The 22,708-nt window shown below is 45.5% G+C and overlaps 1 protein-coding gene across 1 annotated transcript in view; it reads left to right on the plus strand.

Annotated features, from left to right (window-relative positions):
* usp43b (ubiquitin specific peptidase 43b) overlaps positions 1 to 22,708 on the plus strand; it is a 109,214-nt gene that overhangs the window by 70,239 nt on the left and 16,267 nt on the right. Inside the window, exons 10-11 of the mRNA XM_056240857.1 lie at positions 18,138 to 18,215; positions 18,357 to 18,486. Coding sequence (XP_056096832.1) covers positions 18,138 to 18,215; positions 18,357 to 18,486 — 208 coding nt within the window. The remainder of the gene's footprint in view (positions 1 to 18,137; positions 18,216 to 18,356; positions 18,487 to 22,708) is intronic.

Below are 22,708 nucleotides of genomic sequence, written 5' to 3' on the forward strand. Positions count from 1 at the left end.
AAGCGAATATCATCTTTCTCAGAGTTGCCAATAACAACAATTCAGTTCAGAGGACGTTTGGAAACAGTTTTCTAGCATAACAGGTTCTGACATAAGCATTACATTTTTTATCACGCTTAATATATCAAATGAAACAAACATTCAGTTCAGCTTTATTTATGATTCATTTCATAATGCATAGTACTGTACAGTATTTACAGATATAGTCTAATTGAGTTTATAATTAAAAAATACATATCTTAAACGTCAAAGAAAACGTCTCAGGTTACGTATGTAACCCTGGTTCCCTGAGAGGGAACGAGACGCTGCGTTTGAGACGCGGTGGGAACGCTCTGCGTGATTGCGTCATGAAGCACGTGTAAAATCAGTCCAATGGAAGCCCGATACGCCATGGGTGACGTCATAGACCAGGAAACTATAAAGCACCTTTGAAAACAGACCGCGACAGCTTCTGAAAAAGTCTGAAGCAAGTCGATCAGGGCATGCAGGAAGTATGGCAGGCAAACGCAGCGTCTCGTTCCCTCTCAGGGAACCAGGGTTACATACGTAACCTGAGACGTTCCCTTTCAAGGGAACTTCGAGCTGCGTTTGAGACGCGGTGGGAACCCCATACCCACTACGCCATAGTGACAAATGCCCGTTCTGTGTGAAGTCCTTGCGCACACTAAGAAGCAAGCAACCTCGCCCCAGGAGTGGAGAGGTCAAGGTCATAAAACCTGACAAATGTATGTGGAGAGGACCAACCTGCCGCATTACAAATGTCAAGAAGGGAAACACCCGAAATTAAGGCCGTAGAGGCCGCCATACTCCTTGTAGAATGGGCCCGTACAGCCATAGGTGAAGGCTGACCGGCCGCTTCATAAGCCAATGATACAGCCTCGACTATCCATTTGCTCATAACCTGTTTAGATGCAGGGCACCCTCTTCTGAGTGACCCAAAACATACAAATAACTGCTCTGACTTACGCCACAGGGCAGCTCTGTGAACGTAGGCATCCAATGCCCGAACTGGACATAACAGGTTCAGTTTTTCCTGATCTGGGGTATTAAAAGGTGGAGGATAAAAGGCCTGCAACACTATTGGGCCCCCAACATTAACTGGGACCTTAGGAATATAACCCGGTCTAGGGTATAGAAATGCTTTCACCATACCAGGTGCAAATTCCAGACATGACGGAGCAACCGACAGGGCATGCAAATCTCCAATTCTCTTGATAGATGAAATAGCAAGGAGAAATAAAGCTTTCAAAGTGGGGAATTTTTCTGAAACCTCTTCAATAGGCTCGAAGGGAGCCAGAGCCAGACCCTCAAGTACAATGGCTAAATCCCAAGCCGGTGCTCTAGAGTGCAGTGCAGGTCTCAACCTCAATGTACCACGGAGAAAACGAGTAATCAGAGGATCTCTCCCAATAGAAGTACCCCCCAGAGGGGTATGATAGGCCGAAATAGCCGCCACATAAACTTTTAAGGTGGAAGGAGATAATCCAGCAGAGAAACGGTCTTGCAGAAAAATCGAGAACTGAACCAACAGGGCAGTTAACAGGATCTAACTGACGCTCACCACACCAGGTGGAGAATAATTTCCATTTCAGTGCATACAGTCTTCTCGTGGAAGGAGCTCTGGAATGGAGAATGTCTCAACGACCTCAGTCGAGAGACTGGATTCTATGAGCCTGGCCCCCTCAGAGGCCAGGCCCACAGTTTCCACAACTCCGGTCGAGGGTGAAATATCGTGCCCCCTGCCTGGGACAGCAGGTCCCTCCTGAACGGAATCTCCATGGGAGAGCCGTCCAGAAGAGACAAAGTCCGAGAACCAAACTCGAGTCGGCCAGTATGGGGCTACTAGTAGCAGATGAGCCCCTTCCCGGCGAACCCTCTCCAGAACCTCCGGGAGCATAGATATCGGGGGAAATGCGTACAGGTGCAGCCTCGGCCACACCGGAACCATCGCATCCAGTCCGAGAAGAGCTGGCTGCGTGAGGGGGAACCATAAAGAGCAATGCGTTGTACAAACGATGTGAAAGGTCGACTTGACTTAAGTTAGACCAAAGTTCTCCCTAAGAAGCTCCACCACCCTGGGGTGAAGTCTCCAATCCCCTGGGCCTCAGCCCCTGCCTCAACAGGATATCTGCTCTGATATACGAGACCATCAGTGTGTTGTCCGCCATTCGCCGAGCAACCACTCATGATCGCCCCCACTTGTGAGGGAAGCATCCGTCGATAGCAATATGCGTCGACAAGAAGCCCCCAACACTGGGCCTGGGCGAGGAACCAAGGTTCTTCCACATGACCGAAGCACGAAGGCATAGCCGCGTGACCTTGATCATGCGAAAACATATTTCCCCTCGGAGAAAACCCCTTGGTCCTGAGCCACCACTGCAGGGGTCTCATGAACAGAAGGCCAAAAGTAATACGTTGGACGCAACTGCCATGAGACCCACCCGTCTGAAACTGTTTCACAGTGAGTGACTGGCCTAGATATACCCCATTACGGCTGTAAGAATTGCTACACCTAGAAAAGTGGTCCTCAGAGCACACTCTTCTTGGCGTTGAGAGGCAACCCCAACATCCTTAATGAGACAGAACGACATCTCGATGCCGAACTGCCATAAACTCAGATTGAGCTAGGAACAACCAATCATTGATGTAGTATAATACGCGAATGCCCTGGAGTCTCAGAAGAGCCAGAGCTGCATCCACGCATACTGTAAAGGTGTGGGGTAATAAACCTAGGCCGAATGGAAGAACCCGATAATGGTATGCTTCGCCCCCGAAAGGAAACCTCGGGAACCTCCCTCATCCTCTTTCGGAAACAATGAAGTAATGGCTGTCTGCTGGGAGGAAGAACCCCTTCTACAGCTCCTTTTGCAGAAGTGACAGTACTTCCTGCTCCATAACCAAAGCCTGCTCGGGGTCCACCAATGAGAGGAGGACCCCTAGAAATCTGGGCGAACGAGAACCGAACTGAATTCTGAAACCCTTTTCTATAGTGTGCAGGACCCACTGAGAAATATGTGGCAGTAGTTTCCACGCTGCCAGAAATTTACTAGGGGAACCAGTCTCTCAAGACTGGCCTCTGGATTTGTTTGAACAGTCACTACGGCGCCCTGAAGCGGCGAACCGGCAGGGTGACCATTCTACGACCCTCCTCGGAGGATCGTATGGGGACGCTGACACCTCGGTGCCCTGAACGGCGAACCGGCAGGGAACAACCGAACTGGCAGCGCTGCGACCCTCCTCAGAGAGTCGCACCCCAGAGGTCGCCGAGGAGAAACGATTTCTCAAAACCGTCCCTGCCCCGGAGGAGCCCTCAGAAGCCTGATAGCCTCGTTTTCTTGCGACAGGACTTCTTGTCTAAGCTTTATTAGAGATGATGACAGTCCTCAGATCTTGCCTACCTCTAACTAGCTTAGTTCCTACGACCCTCCTCGGAGGATCGTTGAAAAAAGCAGGCACTTCGGCGCCCTGAAACGGCGAACCGGCAGGGAAACCGAACTGACTGCTCTTCTTTTTTCTTATTTGAAGGCTCGTTTGGGGACACTGACACCTTGGTGCCCTGAAACGGCGAACCGGCAGGGAAACCGAACTGGCAGTACTGCGACCCTCCACAGAGAGTCGCACCCCAAAGGGCGCTGAGGAGAAACGATTTCTCAAAACCATCCCTACCCCAGAGGGGACCACCCTTAGAAGCCTGATCGCCTCGGCGTCAGGGCTTCTTCTTTGTCAAAGCTATTTTAGAGATAAAACAGTCCTCAGATCTTGCATGTCTCTAACTGGCTAGACTGCGACCGCCACCCAGGTACCCCTCAATTGCGGAGGAGCCCGAATGGCGACGCTCTGTTTTGCACTTTTTTTTGCTGAGAGGAGCATAATAGGCCGTCTCAGGAACATTAGATTGGTGAGGAAGAAACCTCTGGAACGCCGCTGAATGGTTTATTTCTTAGTTTTCTTGAAAGCGGAGCGTCCAGAAGAACAGACATAATTATATCTTTATTTTCCTTTATCTTTATATCAGAAAAAACTTATATATATATACATATATATCACTCTGCGGCCACCAGCAGGAAACAACCGAACTGGCAGCGGTGCGACCCTCCTCAGAGAGTCGCCCCTCACATTCATCCATGTCCTTATATACTCTACCCACCAGCGCTGCCTAATAAAAATGTATTCATTATTAAGATGGCTGGTGGGTAACGTCGGGGTTAATAACGATAACGCCGACTCGGGAGAGAGAAAGCTCGCAAGCGTCTCTTTAACCCGAGGCAATGTCATACTATGATACTTAATACCCAAACATTACTATAGTCAGACATCTGGGGATTAAACACATAAAATACAAACCGGTTTATTCCACGATCTCGACACCTCAGTGTGGAGATAGGGAAAAACCACAGTCCCCGACGAGGAGGCTGAGATACAGAGTTTTCCTGTTTTAAGATACAGTTCATCTAACAAACTCTTCTTTATTTTCAATCTCATAATGTTCAGCTGGCCAGTAAATATTTAACTGGCAACAGCACTAGATAAAACCTCCTTTTTTTCTTTAAAAAAGCTCCTCTTTATTCAACAGAGTTATGAGCTGGAAAATGTATTCATTGAAAACTCAAACATCTGCCTTTTTATAAAGATTTGTATTTGTTTTGTTCTCTTTCTTTTTAAACAAAACACTAACGATACCAATTCCTCGGAACTGGAAATCGCAGCACACTAAATCTGGCATGTGAAAGCTGAGAAAGGGCGGAGCCCGTCACAACCCCCGCTGTCAGATCCGTTTTCGAACCCCGAAATACGAGCCGTCTCCGAGCCTCGGCAACAGAGAGACCCGCTCGGGGAACGCGAACCGAACCGTCCTCCTCGAAGAACGCCCGGCGGGAGCGGAGCGTCCTCACGGACAGCTTCTCGCAATGCACAGTCAGATCCCTCGAGAAATGACTGTTGCATGCTCCACTCCCAAACAGCAACAAAAAGCTGATGTGTGTCCCCACCCGTGATGTAACGAGGGCAGGGAACAACACAACGTCTATAATATTGCTTTGCTCGCCATAATGATAGATAGTGATATATATATTGGGCTTGACAAACAACAATAAATAGACAAGGACAGAATCACAGAGAGCGCTTGCTGAAGACAACAGAAGCTGTCGCGGTCTGTTTTCAAAGGTGCTTTATAGTTTCCTGGTCTATGACGTCACCCATGGCGTATCGGGCTTCCATTGGACTGATTTTACACGTGCTTCATGACGCAATCACGCAGAGCGTTTCCACCGCGTCTCAAGCGCAGCTCGAAGTTCCCTTGAAAGGGAACCTCTGAGCTTCTGCCAATATTTATCACACTCATAAAATGTATATACAGACCTTAAGAAGTTTGTTAAATCACAGTGGGTTAAATTATGACATCAGCCCTCAAAACCATAAAATACTGTCGGCTGTTTTTAAAGATGACACTAATCTCATAATCATCTTAACGTCGTCTTACACATATTCCTGCAGAAATTCTCTTGATGATCAGTAGCGGTTCCTGGCCGCAAATTTAGGTAGGGCAGTTTCTGGGTCTTAGCTCTTGTTTATGATACATTTTGTAAGATTTATATTCTAAATGATGAACACATGCATACACACTTTTTGCAGAGGTAGCATTATTCAGCCAGAGGGTGGCGCTCTAATATTGATGGTCAGACTTTAGTACAAGTGACAAACATATAGAATGCCATCTTAAAATTGCCTTAATGTAGTACTTATTGCCTCCGGGTTTAAAAAATATATATATTACAAGGTATGTTAATGTTATGTTATGTATGTTTCCGTAATGTAAGCATGAAAAAAAGCGGGTTAGTCTGAAATCTGCCCCAATGCCTCTCAATTAGAGCACACTGCAGTTCCATAGATTTACTTTTGAAAAACTGTGGGACACTGTAGACACACTTACAGCTTATTATTGACTCAGTTTATATAGAGGTCTATGTTTTGGATTAATATTTAAGTAGGGCTCTGGTGGGGCCTAAAATTTTACTTAATTTTATGACGTTGATATTAACGCTTTCATTTCTACACGCTTGAATTGATTACTAATATAGAATTTACTTAGTTTTTTTTTATTCTTACCTGAACTAACTTTTTCATTTAATTACATCGTTTTTTTCTGTAGTATTACTTCACCACAAAATCATTTTTATCAGCGTAGCTGCCTCTCGTCTAATTACTCAGATGTATAATCTGGTTTTTAACTAAAAAATACATGTGATATCAATTATGGTTTTTTTCCTCTTTGTATTCCAAACTTTATAAATTAGAGCCTCCTGAAGATGATTCCATCATGGATAATTTCTTAGATATTCCTCATATTGATGATCTTGACAAGCCTCTAGAGTTAGATGAGATTTTGAAAGGTCTCCAGTTTATGCAAAGGGGTAAGGCAGCAGGTCCAAATAGATTTTCGATTGATTTCTACAAAACGTTTGCTAAACATCTGCCACCTTTATTGTTAGATGTATAATGATTCTTTAGCTAATGGTTCTCTTCCCTTAACTATCACTCTCTATTTCACTCATTAGAATCCAGAGGAATGTGGCAGTTGGAGGCCCATAAGTTTGTTAAATTCTATTGTAAAACTATTGGCTAAGGTGCTGGATCCCGATCTTCCTAAAATAATCTCTGAAGATCAGACCGGTTTCATTAGGGGGCAACATGTATCATAATCTTCGATGACTCTTGAATATTATTATTTTTCCATCCACCTTTTCATCCAGTGAGATATAGATGCAGATATCATATCATCTCATTAGATGCAGAAAAGGCCTTTGAGCGGTTTGAGTGGAATTATTCATTCACTATGTTAGATAGACTTGACTTTGGCCCTTTGTTTACATCATGGATATGCCTTCTGTTCACTGCTTCTGTTGCCAGTGTGAGAACAAACTTTTTGTGTTCACAATATTTCCCCCTCACAAGAGGTACTCGTCAAGGTTGTCGTCTTTCTATACTATTGTTCGCTTTAGCAATAGAACCTCTTTCCATAGCATTGAAAAATTCCTTGCTCTTCTCAGGTATTGTTAGGGGAGGTGATAGAACATCGTGTCTTGCTTTATGCTGATGACCTTTTGATCAATGTTTCAAACCCTTGGACTCATATTGATATTGTTAAAATTTTCTGATCTTTTTCTGGTTATAAGCTTAATATAAATACAAGTGAATGTTTCCCAGTAAATAACTTGGCTAAACAAATTCCAGTTGAGGTGTTGCCATTTAATTTATCCTCCACAAAGTGTCATTACCTGCGAGTAAATATTTCACATTCCTTTAATCTATTTTATCAATATAATTTTTCTAAATTTACAATGTTGGGATAAGCTTCCGTTTAGTCAATCAAAATGGATATTTTACCTAGGTTTTTGTTCTTTTTTTTCAGGCCCTTCCAGTGTTTTTAACGAAGTCCTTCTTTAAACTGTTGTATGCGGCTATTTTTACTCACTTAAAATTGTTGGGTTAAAAATAACCCAACGAATAACCCAATTATGGGTTGGTATAGCACCTTCCCAACTGTGGGTTATTTTAACCCAATGCATTGGGTTAAACTCCAGTTGGGTTAAATAACCCAACAGTTGAGTTAAATATTTAAATAGGCTATTTAACCCAACAGTCGGGTTATTTCTAGAACCGAACGATTTAAAAAAATTACCCAATATTTTTTGGGAAATAACCCAACATATTGACCCAATATGTGTAACCCAACGGTTTGGTTAAACAAATAACCCAACGTTTTTTACTGTGATATGGCTGGGCTGACCTCCCAGGTTAAGTAAGGCATATCTCCAGAGACATAAAAAAGATGGGGGTCTTGCTCTGCCAATTTTTTTATTACTGGGCAGCAAATATTAGCAAAACTCACAGCTGGTATAATTCTCCCCATATAGATTGGTGTAGGTTAGAAGCACAGTCCTGCTGTTACAGTTTGACTCTTTGTTTCCCCCATTTTCTTAGTGTTTTGGTTTAGTCCTATTCAGTTCCCTTTCGAGAGGTTCCTCCTATTGCGTAAGTAGCTTACGCTATGGGGAAAACTCCTTTTCTCGAGAAATATTGAAGTCTTTATGTAAAACGCATTGCAGCTGCACAGCATACAGCAATGAGCGAGGCAGCTCGGTCATTGGCTGTGCTGCGGCAACTGCACGAACCTATGACGAGGCGACTCTGAACCCGCTTCCAATGAGCGTGCTTCGCGCCCGCGCGCGTCAGAGCCCGCCAAGATGGGCGTGGCCAAGGGCTATATATTGGGCGCCCCGTCGTCTGAGTTCTTTAGATTTAATCTCCTTCAGCAAAGACCTTCTCTTCGCTGGATCCTCCGGATTTTTGGAGTCTTTTCGCCGCCTGGAAAAGGGACTGCTTCGAGGACGCCGGCGCCTTCAGCCGCCTTCGATCGCCTTCTGCTAAGCCATCCGGCGCGCATCACCTATATCCTTTCAAAGCTACCAGTGTTCGCCCCCGCGACACTTTTCTAAAAGAGCAAATTAACTGGGCGTTGTTTCAAATGCCTTCCTGCGCCTCGTGTCGAGGCCCTCTTCAGGACGGAGATCGTCACATCATTTGCACCCGCTGCCTGGGACCGGACCACGCAGAGGCTGCCCTTACTCGAGGCGGATGCCCCGAGTGTGACGCCCTGGGCCTCACCGAGCTGCGCGCTCGCTTCGCCGCTTTCGCGGCGAAAGAGCCCACCTCCACCGTGCTACCATCCCCTCTGGTCGAGCCGCGCAAGAAGAAGCGCCGCTCACAGAGGCCGCCAGAGGACGCGGTTTGCAGTGACGTCACGCCGGGCCAATCCCCGCGTGCTTCACCACCACCCGAAGACTCCCCGCCGCCAGTCCAGTTCACACAGGCGGACCAGCACCCCTCCAGCAGAGCGATGGGTCTCGTCTCGTTTGGCGCGTCAGGGGATGACGACGAAAAGGATGACAGCCTTTCCTTTGATGCTGCATCCGACGACTGGCCGGGCTCGTCCTTCGACCCCGCGCCATCGACGTTAGCGGGCACGAGCGTGGGCTCCAACATGGACTCGGAGATCGTCCGCATCCTGTCTAAGGCCGTGGAAGACCTCGGGCTCGATTGGTCTTCCCCGGAAGAACCCGCCCGCAGCCGACTGGACGAGTGGTTCCTGCAGGGGCGCCGGCAGGCTCCTCGGCAAAGGCCCTCCCCTTTCTTCCCGGAAGTCCACGACGAACTCACGAAGTCGTGGAAAGCCCCGCACTCCGCTCGCCTGAAGCCTTCTTTCTCTTCGTCGCTCTCCTCTGTGGACGGCGCGAAAGAAAGAGGCTACGAGGGGACTCCGCCCCTCGAGGAGGCTGTGGCCAATCACCTGTGCCCACCCTCCACCGCTGGATGGAAAGCCAAAGCTTCTCATCCCTTGAAGCCTTGCCGATCTACCTCAGCTCTCGCCGGTCGCGCATACGCCGCCGCCGCCGCCGGCCAAGCTGCGTCAGCTCTTCACTCCATGGCTGTCCTCCAAGTGTTTCAAGCCAAACTTCTCCGCACCATGGACGAGTCTGGACCTGATCCTGAGGCATTCAAGGATCTGCGCAGCGCCACCGACATAGCACTGCGAGCCACAAAAGCCACCGCCCAATCCATCGGCCGTGCCATGGTTAACCTGACTGTCCTTGAGCGCCATCTGTGGCTGACGCTAACAGAGATGAAGGATGCAGATAAGGCGTCGTTCCTCGACGCGCCTATCTCCCAAAGCGGCCTGTTCGGACCAGCGGTGAAGGAGTTCGCTGAGCGCTTCACCGAAGCCCGTAAGGATTCGCAGGCTATGCGTCACTTCCTGCCCAAGCGATCTAGCTCATCGCAGAGCCGCCAAAAGCCGCCTCAGCAGCAGCGAGTCAAGACGGCACCTCCCGTCTCTCAGCCCAGACCTGAAACTGACTTCCGACGCCGCTCGCGCTCTGCCAACAGGAAGCAACCGCCCGAGCGACGGGGACCTCGGCCCAAGATTGTGCTGAACCCAGAGCCTCGTAAGTCTTCCTAGCTACAGGGAGAAAAAGAGAGAGCGTGTGTCTCGCAAAAGCCGGACCGCTCTCTCCAAAACGTTTAAAACATTACCCAGTCCCCTTACAGGCGGCTGGAAATGTCTGTACAGCAGCCAATGGGCCAGCCGCACAGCTCACTCACCTGCAAACAAACGCCGTTTTTACGGCGACACACAGAAATCACATAAAGAGCCATTTTCTGTCTGTGTCATTAAAGGGTCACGTGTCCACACTAAAGTGCGCATTCCCACATATCAAAACTGTCAAAGCAGTGTCAAATGCTTCCCCAGCTCAGGCTGGACGCCCCATAAATGTAGATTGTGTGCCCACTGTCATGTATGCACCACTACACATAAGCACTGTTCCCACAGTTATAAACACTTCCCCAGTAAAAGCGGGAAATTCTATAAGAGTAGCGCGTGTGCCCGCTGTTATGCACGCACCCCAACTCACAAACACTGTTTATATGGCCAAAAACCTCCCGCCATGAGCGGGAAGTTTTATGAAAGTGGCGCGCGTGCCTACCACAGTCTATGCACCCCCACCCATAAGCACTGTCCATACAGTCTTAAACACTTCCCCAACTCACACTGTGAGCATTACGAATGTGGCGAGCGTGCCTGTAATCTCACATGCACCCCTGCACTCGGCATTCAACAAAGCTGCTCAGCGCGCGCCCGCGCCTCTGAGAGCTGTAAGCTCAGTATTAGCACAGGGCGATTTGCCGGCGGGAGCCATACGTCACTGCGACACGCCCCCAGCCAGCATTCAGCCCATATCTGTGCGAGCGAAAGCTTGGGAAAATATCCCTGAAATGCCGAAATGGGTTTTGAACATAATAAAACACGGTTACTCGCTTCAATTCGCTCGCAGACCGCCCCGCTTCACAGCGGTGGTCGAGACCAAAGTGAGAAAAGATGTTTCACATGTTCTACGCACCGAGGTGCTCAAACTGATAGAGAAGGGCGCTATAGAAACAGTCCCTCCCTCTATGAGCGAGGCAGGTTTTTACAGTCGCTATTTTCTCGTCCCGAAGAAGGATGGTGGTCTCCGCCCCATTCTAGATATCAGACATCTGAACAAAGCTTTAATGATTCGCTCGTTCAGAATGTTAACAACCAAGCATATCCTCGCGCAAGTTCGCCCGGGGGATAGGTTTCTATCAGTGGATCTGAAAGACGCTTACATTCACATTCCGATAGCGCCTCATCACAGGCCATTTCTGAGATTCGCTTTAGAGGGACAGTCATACCAGTACACAGTACTACCATTCGGCCTGTCACTGGCACCCCGTACATTCACGAAATGTATGGATGCAGCACTTTCCCCCCTGAGACAGCGGGGAGTGCGAATACTAAATTATCTCGACGATTGGCTAGTCCTAGCACAATCAGAGAGCCAGTTAGTGACACACAGGTCTTGGATTATCAGTCATCTAGAATGCCTGGGTCTAAGAATCAATTTTGCAAAGAGCATGCTATCCCCCAGCCAGAATATTTCTTTTCTGGGAATAGTGCTAGACTCAGTGCAGATGACGCCGCGCCTCTCATCAGAGCGCGCGCTCACTATCCGGCGCCTTGCAACATCGTTCAGAGCGGGCGCGCGCGCCCCCGTCAAGCGATTTCAAAGGATGCTCGGTCTCATGGCCTCGGCATCAGCTGTACTCCAGCTAGGATTGTTGCACATGCATCCTCTCCAACGCTGGCTCAAAAGCCGTGTCCCCACTCACGCATGGCGCTCGGGCCACTTTTTAATCAGAGCGACAGATGCCTCCAAAATAGGTTGGGCAGGCCTGTCTCCGGCTTGTGGTCAAACCCGGAGAAGCGCCTACATATAAACTGTCTGGAATTGAAAGCGGTCGCTTTGGCTCTCAGAGCCCTGCTTCCGTACCTGAAGGACGAGCACGTCCTGGTCCGAACGGACAACATGACGGTAGTCTCGTATATAAATCGTCAGGGTGGACTCAGGTCGAGCTCCCTGCACTCGATGGCCAGGGAACTCATCCTATGGTCCCAGCGCAACCTGCGCTCGCTGAGAGCAGCGTATGTGCCAGGTGTCCTGAACCAGGGAGCTGACATGCTGTCCAGAGACAAAGTTCTCCCAGGAGAATGGTCTCTCCACCCCCTGACGATTCAGTGGTTATAGCAAACCTTTGGCAGAGCAGATGTCGACCTCTTTGCCTCCAAGGACAATGCGCACTGCCCTCTCTTCTTTTCAAAGAGCACAGACGCGCTCGCCCAAATCTGGCCGAGCCGCCCGCTGTATGCCTTCCCTCCGGTCGCGATGCTACCTCAGGTCATCAGTCGGATCAGGGAAGAGTAATGTGCAGTGCTCCTGGTAGCCCCACTCTGGAAGAACCAGACGTGGTTTCCAGAACTGATGCAGATGATGCAATCTGCCCCATGGCCGATTCCGCTGAGGCTAGACCTCCTCAGGCAGGCCAACGGGATGATCCTCCATCCCTGCCCCGATCTGTGGGCCCTCCATGCATGGCCCCTCAACGGGTTCCCGGGAACCTCCCCAGTGGAGTGTTGAGAACCATCACTGAGGCGCGAGCGCCCTCTACGAGGCGCTTATATGCCCAGAAATGGAAGGTGTTCAGTGACTGGTGTAAAACCAGGAACCTGAACCCTGAGACATGTGAGGTACCGAGTGTGCTCGTTTTCTTACAAGAGCTGTTGGAGGCAGGCCGCACCCCCTCCACGCTCAAAGTATATGTAGCTGCCATAGCGGCATCACACGACCCTGTGGAAGGACGCACACTAGGTAAAAACTACCTAGTTGTTCGTTTCCTGAGGGGCGCCAGGAGGATGAATCCCCACGCCCCCCCTCAGTGCCGATCTGGGACCTGGCAACGGTCCTGGACGCACTCAAAAGTGCCCCGTTCGAACCCCTCCGAACTGTGCACCTTAAACAGCTCTCGCTCAAAACTGCTCTCTTGCTGGCTCTCGCCTCGGTCAAGAGAGTGGGCGACCTGCACGCGCTGTCATCAAGCGCTGCCTGCCTGGAGTTTGGGCCTAACGACAGCAGAGTTGTCCTCAGGCCAAAACACGGGTATATTCCTAAGGTGCTCTCTACACCCTTCAGAGCACAGGTGATATCTCTGGCCGCGCTATCGTCTCCAGCAGACGAAAGCGACGCTAATTTACTCTGCCCGGTCAGGGCGCTCAGAGTGTATTTGGAACGTTCTGCCCTGTTCAGACAGACAGAGCAATTGTTCATATGCTTTGGCGGCCGCACCAAAGGTCTCGCTGTTTCAAAGCAGAGAATATCGTGCTGGATAGTTGATGCTATAGCGCTGGCTTATGAAGCCAAGGGCCTTCAGTGCCCCCGGGGCATCAGAGCTCACTCTACGAGAGGCATGGCCTCCTCGTGGGCGTGGTCGAGTGGGATACCCATTCAAGATATTTGTGCGGCAGCAGGCTGGGCCTCACCGTCAACATTTATCAGGTTTTATAACCTACAGGTCCCCTCATTGCACTCCAACATACTGTCGGTCTAACTATGCATAGGCTGGAGTGTGTACATGCTGAGCATTATCTCCTCCCTTATAGGGTCCGTCTCTGACTGACTTAGAGGATTTTTCATGCATATCAGTACATAAAAATGTGCTTGTGTGTTTTTCTCTGGACGCCCATTGGGCCGTTCCACATTGTCCCTTATAAAGCCCGCCTTCGGCCGGCTCGTTGGATAATTACTTTGCTTAAAGGCTCAGGCATCTGCCTCCGGCTTAATAGAGCGAAGTCAGCACGCACGGCGTTTTACATGGTGTTCCCATAGCATAAGCTACTTACGCAATAGGAGGAACCTCTCGAAAGGGAACGACTCGGTTACTAACGTAACCTCGGTTCCCTGAGAGGAGGGAACGAGTATTGCGTAAGCTGCCGTGCTTGTGCTTGGTCAGTTCGCTTCAGTCGATTGAACCTAAAGAACTCAGACGACGGGACGCCCAATATATAGCCCTTGGCCACGCCCATCTTGGTGGGCTCTGACGCGCGCGGGCGCGAAGCACGCTCATTGGAAGCGGGTTCAGAGTCGCCCCGTCATAGGTTCGTGCAGTTGCCGCAGCACAGCCAATGACCGAGCTGCCTCGCTCATTGCTGTATGCTGTGCAGCTGCAATGCGTTTTACATAAAGACTTCAATATTTCTCGAGAAAAGGAGTTTTCCCCATAGCGTAAGCTACTTACGCAATACTCGTTCCCTCCTCTCAGGGAACCGAGGTTACGTTAGTAACCGAGTCGTTTTCCCGCTCCTCGTTTGTCCTCAGTTTATTCACCTGTGTTTAGTTAATTATCTTCATCCATGTCACCTGTCTCCTATTCATTATTGTCATCAGTCTCTGTATTTAGTTTCCCTGAGTTCATTCAGTCTTTGTCCGTTCTCGTTAGTATTACGTTTGTAGTTTGACGTGTGTTTTGACCCCTGAGTTTGGTAAATTTGAATAAATTCCTGTCCTCCTGTTTATCATCGTCTTCCTCGTGTTTTCTCCACCACGTCCCGTGACACCTGCTTTTCGTCTTTGCTTCCTGCCTTAGTGTGTGCTCCTTTTTCCAGTCGCTCCTTAAAATACACTACAAATCCAGTTGTAAACTTCTCTTAGGATTTGGAGGCAATTCAGACAACATTTTAAACTTGCTTCTTCTTCTCTTTATGGTCCTATTTGCAATAATCATTTATTTGTACCTTCAACCTTAGACTCTGCTTATGTTCTATGAAAAAATAGAGGCCTCTCATATTTTTCAGATTTAGTTTCTGCAACACTTTCTGAGGTGAATTGCAGAGAAATTCAATATACTACAGTCTAACTTGTTTGTTTTTTTCAAGTACACAATTTTGTTAATTCTCACTGTCCTTCCTTTTAGGCTAGACAATGAAGGGCTTTGATTGTGATGAGAAGTACCTTGCATACGGAAACGAATGGGTACCCAATGTAATCTGCATAGAACAGGAGTAATGTGGGAGTATTTCTTGGCTGCGGAGTTCTGAATATATTGGAACTTATTTAGCGTTGTAGTGGGAGAATTACTGTAGTCTAGGCAGAAAGTAATGAAAGCATGAACTTGGGTCTCAGTATCATTGATATTTAAGAAGGGACTTAAACGAGCAATATTCTGGAGGTGGAAAAAGGCAGATTTGGTAAGTGATAAGATATGAGTTGAGAAAGAGAGGGAAGAATCAAAAATTATACCCAGGTTTTTAACAGTGGTCGAAGGTCAAACTAGGAAACCCAGCAATATTAATATTGACAACAGAGACGGGATGTAAATTGAGGAGGACTAACCAGAAGTATATTTGTTTATCAGTGTTTAGTTTGAGAAAATTACTGGTCATCCATGCATTTATTTCATCAATACAAGCCGAAATGGAGTTGGTGGGGAAAGAAGCAGTGCATTAGGAACGAATGTAGAGCTGGGTGTCATCTGCATAGCAATGAAAGTTAAAGCCATGATGACGGATAATGTGACCGGATAATGTGACCGACTAAGGGAAGCATGTAGATGATGAAGCGTAAAGGCCCAAGAACAGAACCCTGTGGAACACCATGTGAGACAGGGGCAGTAGTGGATTTAAGGCCGCCACACACTACAAGATATTCGGGGCGATTTTGGACTGAATTCTCCCCTTCTGACAATCCTAGGTAAAGTCCAGATTGTCTTGACGGTTCTACAGATCATCTTATCAGATTTTCCTGTGTTGTGAGGTGTGTTAAGATTTACTGAATCTGCTTGGTAGAACATCAGATCCGTCCCGATCTCGATTAGAAATCCTTTTGTGTGGGGGAACCCTGATGATAAACACGCGCACGCTCTGGAGATTATCTCGTGAAATTAAACGATACCAGAGAATGTAGACGGGCTTTGACGATACCCAATCAGACAGCGAGCTGACAGAAGACTCACCTCCAACTCACTCTGTAAGATGTAAAGTCCATGTTCACACCGTTTCCACTCCACTACAAATTTTCTTTTTATTCCCCCGCAAATTTTGTTTGCCAACCGCCAATAAACCCTAGAAGAAGAAGAGATTTTACGAGATTTCCCTTGTTCACAGACGGGACTCTGGTTGTTTGTGAATGGAATCTGTTAGTGTGGTGTGCTTTCCTAGTCACATTGCTGCACTCCACACGGAGCAAAATGGTTAACCCAATGATTTCTTATCAACATGTTTGTGGTCTCTCACATTTTGAAAATCTTAAGTTATAAGATAAAAAAAAATCCTTTAGTGTGGCGCAGCCTTTAGCCTGATGGTTAGAAATGTAAATCTGACGGTCAGACTAGTAGGAAATGAACCACGACAGGATAGTTCCAGAAATGCCAAGAGCAGAGAGTCATGAAGTGAGAATACTGTGAGAAAAGGTGTCAAATGCAGAGGAGATGTCAAGGAGAATTAAAGTGCAGATGGAGCCTCAGTCGATGGCCCTAAGAAGATAATTTACAACCCTGAGGAGTGCTGTCTCAGTTCTGTGGAGAAAACCTGATTGGAATTCATAAAGGTTGTGTGATGACATAGTTAGACATAGTCTTTTAGCAGCTCTGAGAGAAATGGAAGATGTGAAATTGGTCTATAATTAGCCATGTCAGGCCGGGTTTCTTTAAAACAGGGGTGACAGCTACAGTTTTTAATTCTGCTGGATTGTCATGTGAGATGTGATGTTAAATAAATAAGCTGCATTTTGACTGTACCGCTTCTGCACGAGATAAGAAGACCTTTTAAGGGTAATTTCACACTAGTACTTTTGGTGCGCACCCACCCAAGTTTGATTGATGTCAGAGTTCAGTTCGTATGGATGATGCGAACACTGTTTTCAGAACTTGGGAACGTGCGCGTAACCGTTAAGTCAATGAGACCGTAGTAGGGTGTCCCATTTAGTCATTTTTTTGCGGTCGATATGTGCCCCTCGATGCACACTTTTGCTGAGCCTGCACTGGTGCTAGATCAGCAGACTTCTTCATGTCAGTCAAAGCTGCGTTACGTCATGAACGTCCGGACACAGAGAAAGACTGTGAGTGTTTAGGGTGCCATTTGGGACAGGGCCTATTAATTTTGGCACCTTCTCTTTCATAGTCATTAACTAGCGACATGGGTAAGTGGCTGCAGCTTGATGACGTAAGCGCATCGCAGCTCGGACACAAATTATACAATGTGAACAGAGACCAGCAGGGGAATCGGGAGAGAAGGTTCGGACCAAGCAATCTAACCAAGTGTGAAAGCACTCTTTATAATTTCTTGGGTCGAGAAAGAGACAGAGTTTGAAATATATTTCAATGCGCTTAAATCCACATCTAGAAAGCTTTCCATATCACACATCTGCATTTCTATAAGCCAACAGAATGCAAGTTAATGTGTTCACATGCTGTGCGAAAATGGGGTAAGAGGCAAAAATGTAGCTGTCTCGGTTGGTTTATACTTAAGCTGTTTATGACCTTACTACAGTAAAGGAAAACGGGTTAATGCATTTACATGACCACCAGTTAAGAACAGGCATGTAAACGCACAGACACTTTGTGTATACCCTTTTGCTTTTCAATCAGCAATCAATAGTTTTATATTTCTCAATCTATTTTTTTTATGTAATTCTCAATGCTTCTTGTTATTATAGTTCTTTCCCTCATTAAAGTCTTTAAGACTTGTACCTTTTGTTTTTTGTTGTTTTTTATCGATTTTCTAATAGTTTTTGCTGGTTCATGGCTTACAACTCATTAACAAAGACTTATTTAAAATCCCTGAGGAAAAAAATAATGGGAAAGATTCAGATATCAACACCCTATAGCAATAACTCAATAATAGCAATAATAATAAGTCACATTAGATTATCTTTAATGTTTGTTTATGAAACCGTATTATTAAAGCAGATCACTATTTATCTAGCTCGCATTTTCATCATGCTCTGATGCTGCGTGGTTAGTATATGAGGTCAGATATTATTCAAACATGGTTATGCCTAAGCAGTGGCTTTGTAACTTTTATTTGGAAACCAGAAATCGAAAAGAAAGTAAAAATAGTGTAATATTGTACTTTACTGAGAATGAACTCTGTACTGAGTACTTTTATAACATCAAAAAATGTATGTCTGTTCATTTCCTTTGCAATCCCTTTGGCTTGTTCTTTATCTCCTCAGAGCTCTAAAGCTGTGCGGCTCAGGTGGACCTCCACATGTGAAGCTCATTGTTGAGTGGGAGCACAGAATCAAAGACTGGTAATGTAATCTTTTATTTCCTTTTGAGTACGTGCGATAATACAGAGAATTGTGTCTGCACTTCGTTACTTCGTACATGAAGCCAACAAAACAGGCCTTATGGTCAAATGACCTATATGGACACTGTGTGTTTGTTTGCAGTCTGTTTGGTAATATCCAGGAGGAGGTGGTGAAGGACTCGGAAAGCGTCCGTGCTCAACAACAACACCACGTTCAGCAGCACAGCTGCACCCTGGATGAGTGCTTTGAGCTGTACACCAAAGAAGAACAAGTAAACAACACAAAAACACACATTATACTGAATATCAGCAGCAGAATGCAATGGAAAATCACAACCAAGTTTAAATTTAAGACTAAATTTACCCAGTTAGTTGGTATATTTGTATTTTTTTCTCCACCAATTAAAAAAGTGAAGCGAATTGCTGTTACACAAAATGTCAAAATGCCGCTTGGCCAGGCAGATCTTTTTCAGCCTTTTGTAATTTTGAAATGTTTGTAAAATTATTATTGGATGATTTTATTTATTTATTTATTTTTATTCTGGAAATACAAGCACCGGTCTCCCTATCTTCAAGTAACTTTCATTATTTCAGATAAACATGCATAACAGCTGAGACCTGGACATTTTCTGAAACACATGATTGGGATGTTGTTTGATTCTGAGCAACTATAACAGCAACATTTGCTCTTGTGCAGCAGGTGTTTCTTTCTTTTTGAAAGAGGACAAAAACAGGAAAAGATTAACATTGGCAAAAGTATTGTACAATGGAATATAATCAACACGTAAGAATTACATGCATGTGGTTCTAGAGGACTAAATAAGCATAACTTTCTTATGTGGAACACAAAAAGAGGCATTGTCTTGCACTTTTCCATATCGTGGAAACATATAGTGACCACTGGCTGTCAAGCTCCAAAAAAGACAAAAAAGCACTATAAAAGTGGTCAAATTTAATTTGCACTTATTCATTAACATTAGTCATTGAATTTATCAGTTTAAATGTATGTACATTACCGTTTAAAAGTTTGGGGTCAGTTTGTTTGGGTTTCCAATAATGTGCATTTGGGAAACCATATAAAGTCTAACACGCTTTGTTTCATTGCAAAGTGTTGCACTGTATCATTTACATGTGTGGAGCGCGTGGGTCTCAGCAGCTCGCTTAACAAACTTAACAAAAAATGTTTAGGATGCTTATAACGTTCATCTGGGAACGCAACGTGCCCCATTTCACCAGATTTGTAACGTAAATCATTTATAAACCTAAATGCCAACACAGGAGAATACATCAATATGTTTCTAAATATGCAAATTGTTGTTCATTGTGATTTCAAAATAAATGTTTAAAGGGTCATTGTGTAGGAATTTCTTAGCCTGGTTCTACCAGACTCTCGTACATTTCATTTGTACAGAGAGTCTGGCACCGCTCCATTGACAATCGTTAACTTCCTTGTAGGCGGGTACTCTATTGAAGTCTAAAACTATTGGATCTGCCCAGAGTCACTGGATCTGCCACCAATCGCTAACGTTTGCTCGTGATGTATGTCGAACCCCGTGGGGAGGAGGGCCACAACATCATGGCCAAAACAAAACTAAGCAAAGATTGTTCTTGCTCCGGCTTTAACTTCTTAATATTCGGCAGCGTTGATACAACGGACCGAATGGCTTCGCTCGCATCTTTCTCCGCTGCCATTACTGAACTACAACTCAAAATAACGCACGACGTCATCGTTCTCAGCCACTGTTCGCTGATTGGCCCTACAAAAAATTGATCGGAGAAAACCAAAGTCTACAGCACAATCCTAGACGTAGTACTGAAGGAAAATGAAATTGAGCGGAAGTGCGTAGGAGGGCAGAGCCAGGCTAGGAATTTCTCCCATCTAGCGGTGAAATTGTATTTTGCATTCAAACGAATTGTGCTCTCCAGGGCCTCGCTTTTTCAAATCTACGGTAGCCGTAATGTACCAAAAAGCTATGACAGGATGTCTTCTAATAACACTTCGTCGAGTTTTCCTTCGGGTGAACAGGTTTTTTATTTCAAACAAACTGCAACTTGACACAACGAACAAACGAACGTTACAGTACGAATTACTGACTGTGAAAAACATGAACTATTGTAATTAGTAGTTATGCCTTATTTATTTGTTATATTTTCTGAAGTACGTGCATTGTTAGATTAGCCTGGCTCCGCCCTCCTACGCACTTCCGCTCAATTTTATTTTCCTTCAGTACTATGTCTGGGATTGTGCTGTAGACTTTGGTTTCCAGAAATAATTTTTTTACCGGTCCAATCAGCGAACAGAGGGAGTGGCTGAGAACGATGACGTTGATGTAGCGCGTCAGTTTGAGTTGGAGTTCAGTAATGGCAGCGGAGAAAGACGTGAGAAAATCAATTCGGTCCGTTGTTGCAAAACTGCCGAATATCCAGAAGTTAAAGCCGGAGCAAGATCAATGTTTGCTAAGTGTTGTTGGTGGCCATGATGTTGTGGCCCTCCTCCCCACGTGGTTCGGGAAAAGTTTAATTTTCCAGCTCACTCCGCTAGTGGTGAATGAGTTAGCTAAGGCGAACGATAGGATGCAAAGCCGATAGTTGTTGTCGTCTCCTCTTGTTGCACTAATGGAGGACCAAGTGAGGGAGGCAGAAAGGTTAGGAGTTGGTGCTGGGCAGCTCGGCGTGCACGATGATCACTGTACAGCATTTGCGGCAGATCCGAAACGACCGCAGCGGCGTATTGTTAATGATTACACCCAGCTTCGACAGTTGACTGAATACATCACTGTCCTTAGTGTCAAATATACATTTAGAATTTAGAATTGTTCCTTGAACTCTTAAATTCGATGAACAAAACATGCAGCTCTCGTTGACAGACATCTTATTCTAAACATAATCCTCTGATCATTCGGACTTGTTTTTTTTATTGCTTAAAACAATACACAAGTAATAACAGAAAACATAATACAAAAACAAACAAAAAATAATAATAAAAACAAAACAAAAATAAAACAGTAGGGGGATAATATAAAATAAACATGAACAAGTTAAGAGAATTACATGACACTGAAAAAAGGAAAATAATTACAAACAGATAATGTTTTTAAGGCTTTTTTTGTTCTCAGACAACTTAATTGAAAAGAGGTATTTTTAAAATTCTTTCACAAATATAAGAAAGAGAGGTTTAGCATTTAGATATTTAGATTTATGAATATGGAATTCGGACTTGTTGTTTCCAGCCGGTTTCGGCGCATGACATACGTCACGACCACACGTTAGTGATTGGCTATGGCAGATCCTGAGTGACGCTGGGCAGATCCAATGGTTTTGAACTTTAACAGAGAACCCGCCTACAAGGAAGTAAACGTTTCTCAATGGAGCGAGGCCAGACTCTCTGTACAAATGAAATGTACGAGAGTCTGGTAGAACCAGGCTATTGTTAGATATCATCATCAGATAATTCAACAGTAGGGAGAGGAAGATTTTTTTTTTTAAATAACAGTGCAATGCAGCCTTTTAAACTTGCCGGGGCAGTGACAAGCGCCTCTCGCTGCTCTGCTCCTCCGTTTCTGCTGCTTTCAGTTACTTGACGCTCGCTCTGAACGAAAACGCGTTGTGGAAACGCGCTTAGTACTTTTTGTCCCTCTCTGCTATTATAGTTTTCCAAGATGGCGGAACTACATGGAAGCCTCCGTGGACCTACCCGTCCCATGTATATAAAGATAATAAATTCTTCGTTTACGAGGATAAGTCAGATAATTGGCAGAGGTATTTGTACACCATTGAGGACATATTTATGAATAAAAATATTGATTTTAGATAATAAAATACCTAAAAAAGTACATATTGTGCCTTTAAACCCTCACTCTTAGTTTGCATGTTTTGATTCCCACATGTTCTTGTTCAAGAGATTATAGAAGATGTAGCATTTCTATCATCAAGAAGTGGCCAAATATTAAAGATTAAGTGATCATTTGAATTAAATGTTGTTTGGCCAATATTAAAGTTGACCTATTATGCCCCATTTTACAAGATGTAATATAAGTCTCAGTTGTCACCAGAATATGACTGTAATGTTTCAGCTCAAAATACCCCACAGATAATTTATTATACCATGTTGCAAATGCCCATTTTTGATTTGAAGGAAAAACATGCTGTTTTCGTGCATGTATCTTTAAATGCAAATGAGCTGCTGCTCCCTGCTCCTGCTCTGCCTCCAATACTCTGCCAAAAACATCTGTTTGGTTTTGATTATCACTATCGTGGTCATGCTCAAGTGACATTGAAGTTCTTCATCATCATGAAAGTTTATTATCTGCATGCATTTTAAAGCCATATTAGTCTAAACTTCTGATATATGGTTTTCTGAGTGCACACACCTGAAGCATGCACACAGAAAGATGGCTGCACTTAACTGTCAAATACACACAAGGTTATGTCAAAAACACACAAAGTTCACATAAACACAGTTGGTTATGTCTGTGAACGTAAACAGCAAGTAAA

Source organism: Rhinichthys klamathensis, unplaced genomic scaffold, assembly GCF_029890125.1.
Source record: "Rhinichthys klamathensis goyatoka isolate OS25496 unplaced genomic scaffold, OSU_Roscu_1.1 h1tg000616l_1, whole genome shotgun sequence".
Classification (NCBI taxonomy): domain Eukaryota; kingdom Metazoa; phylum Chordata; class Actinopteri; order Cypriniformes; family Leuciscidae; genus Rhinichthys; species Rhinichthys klamathensis.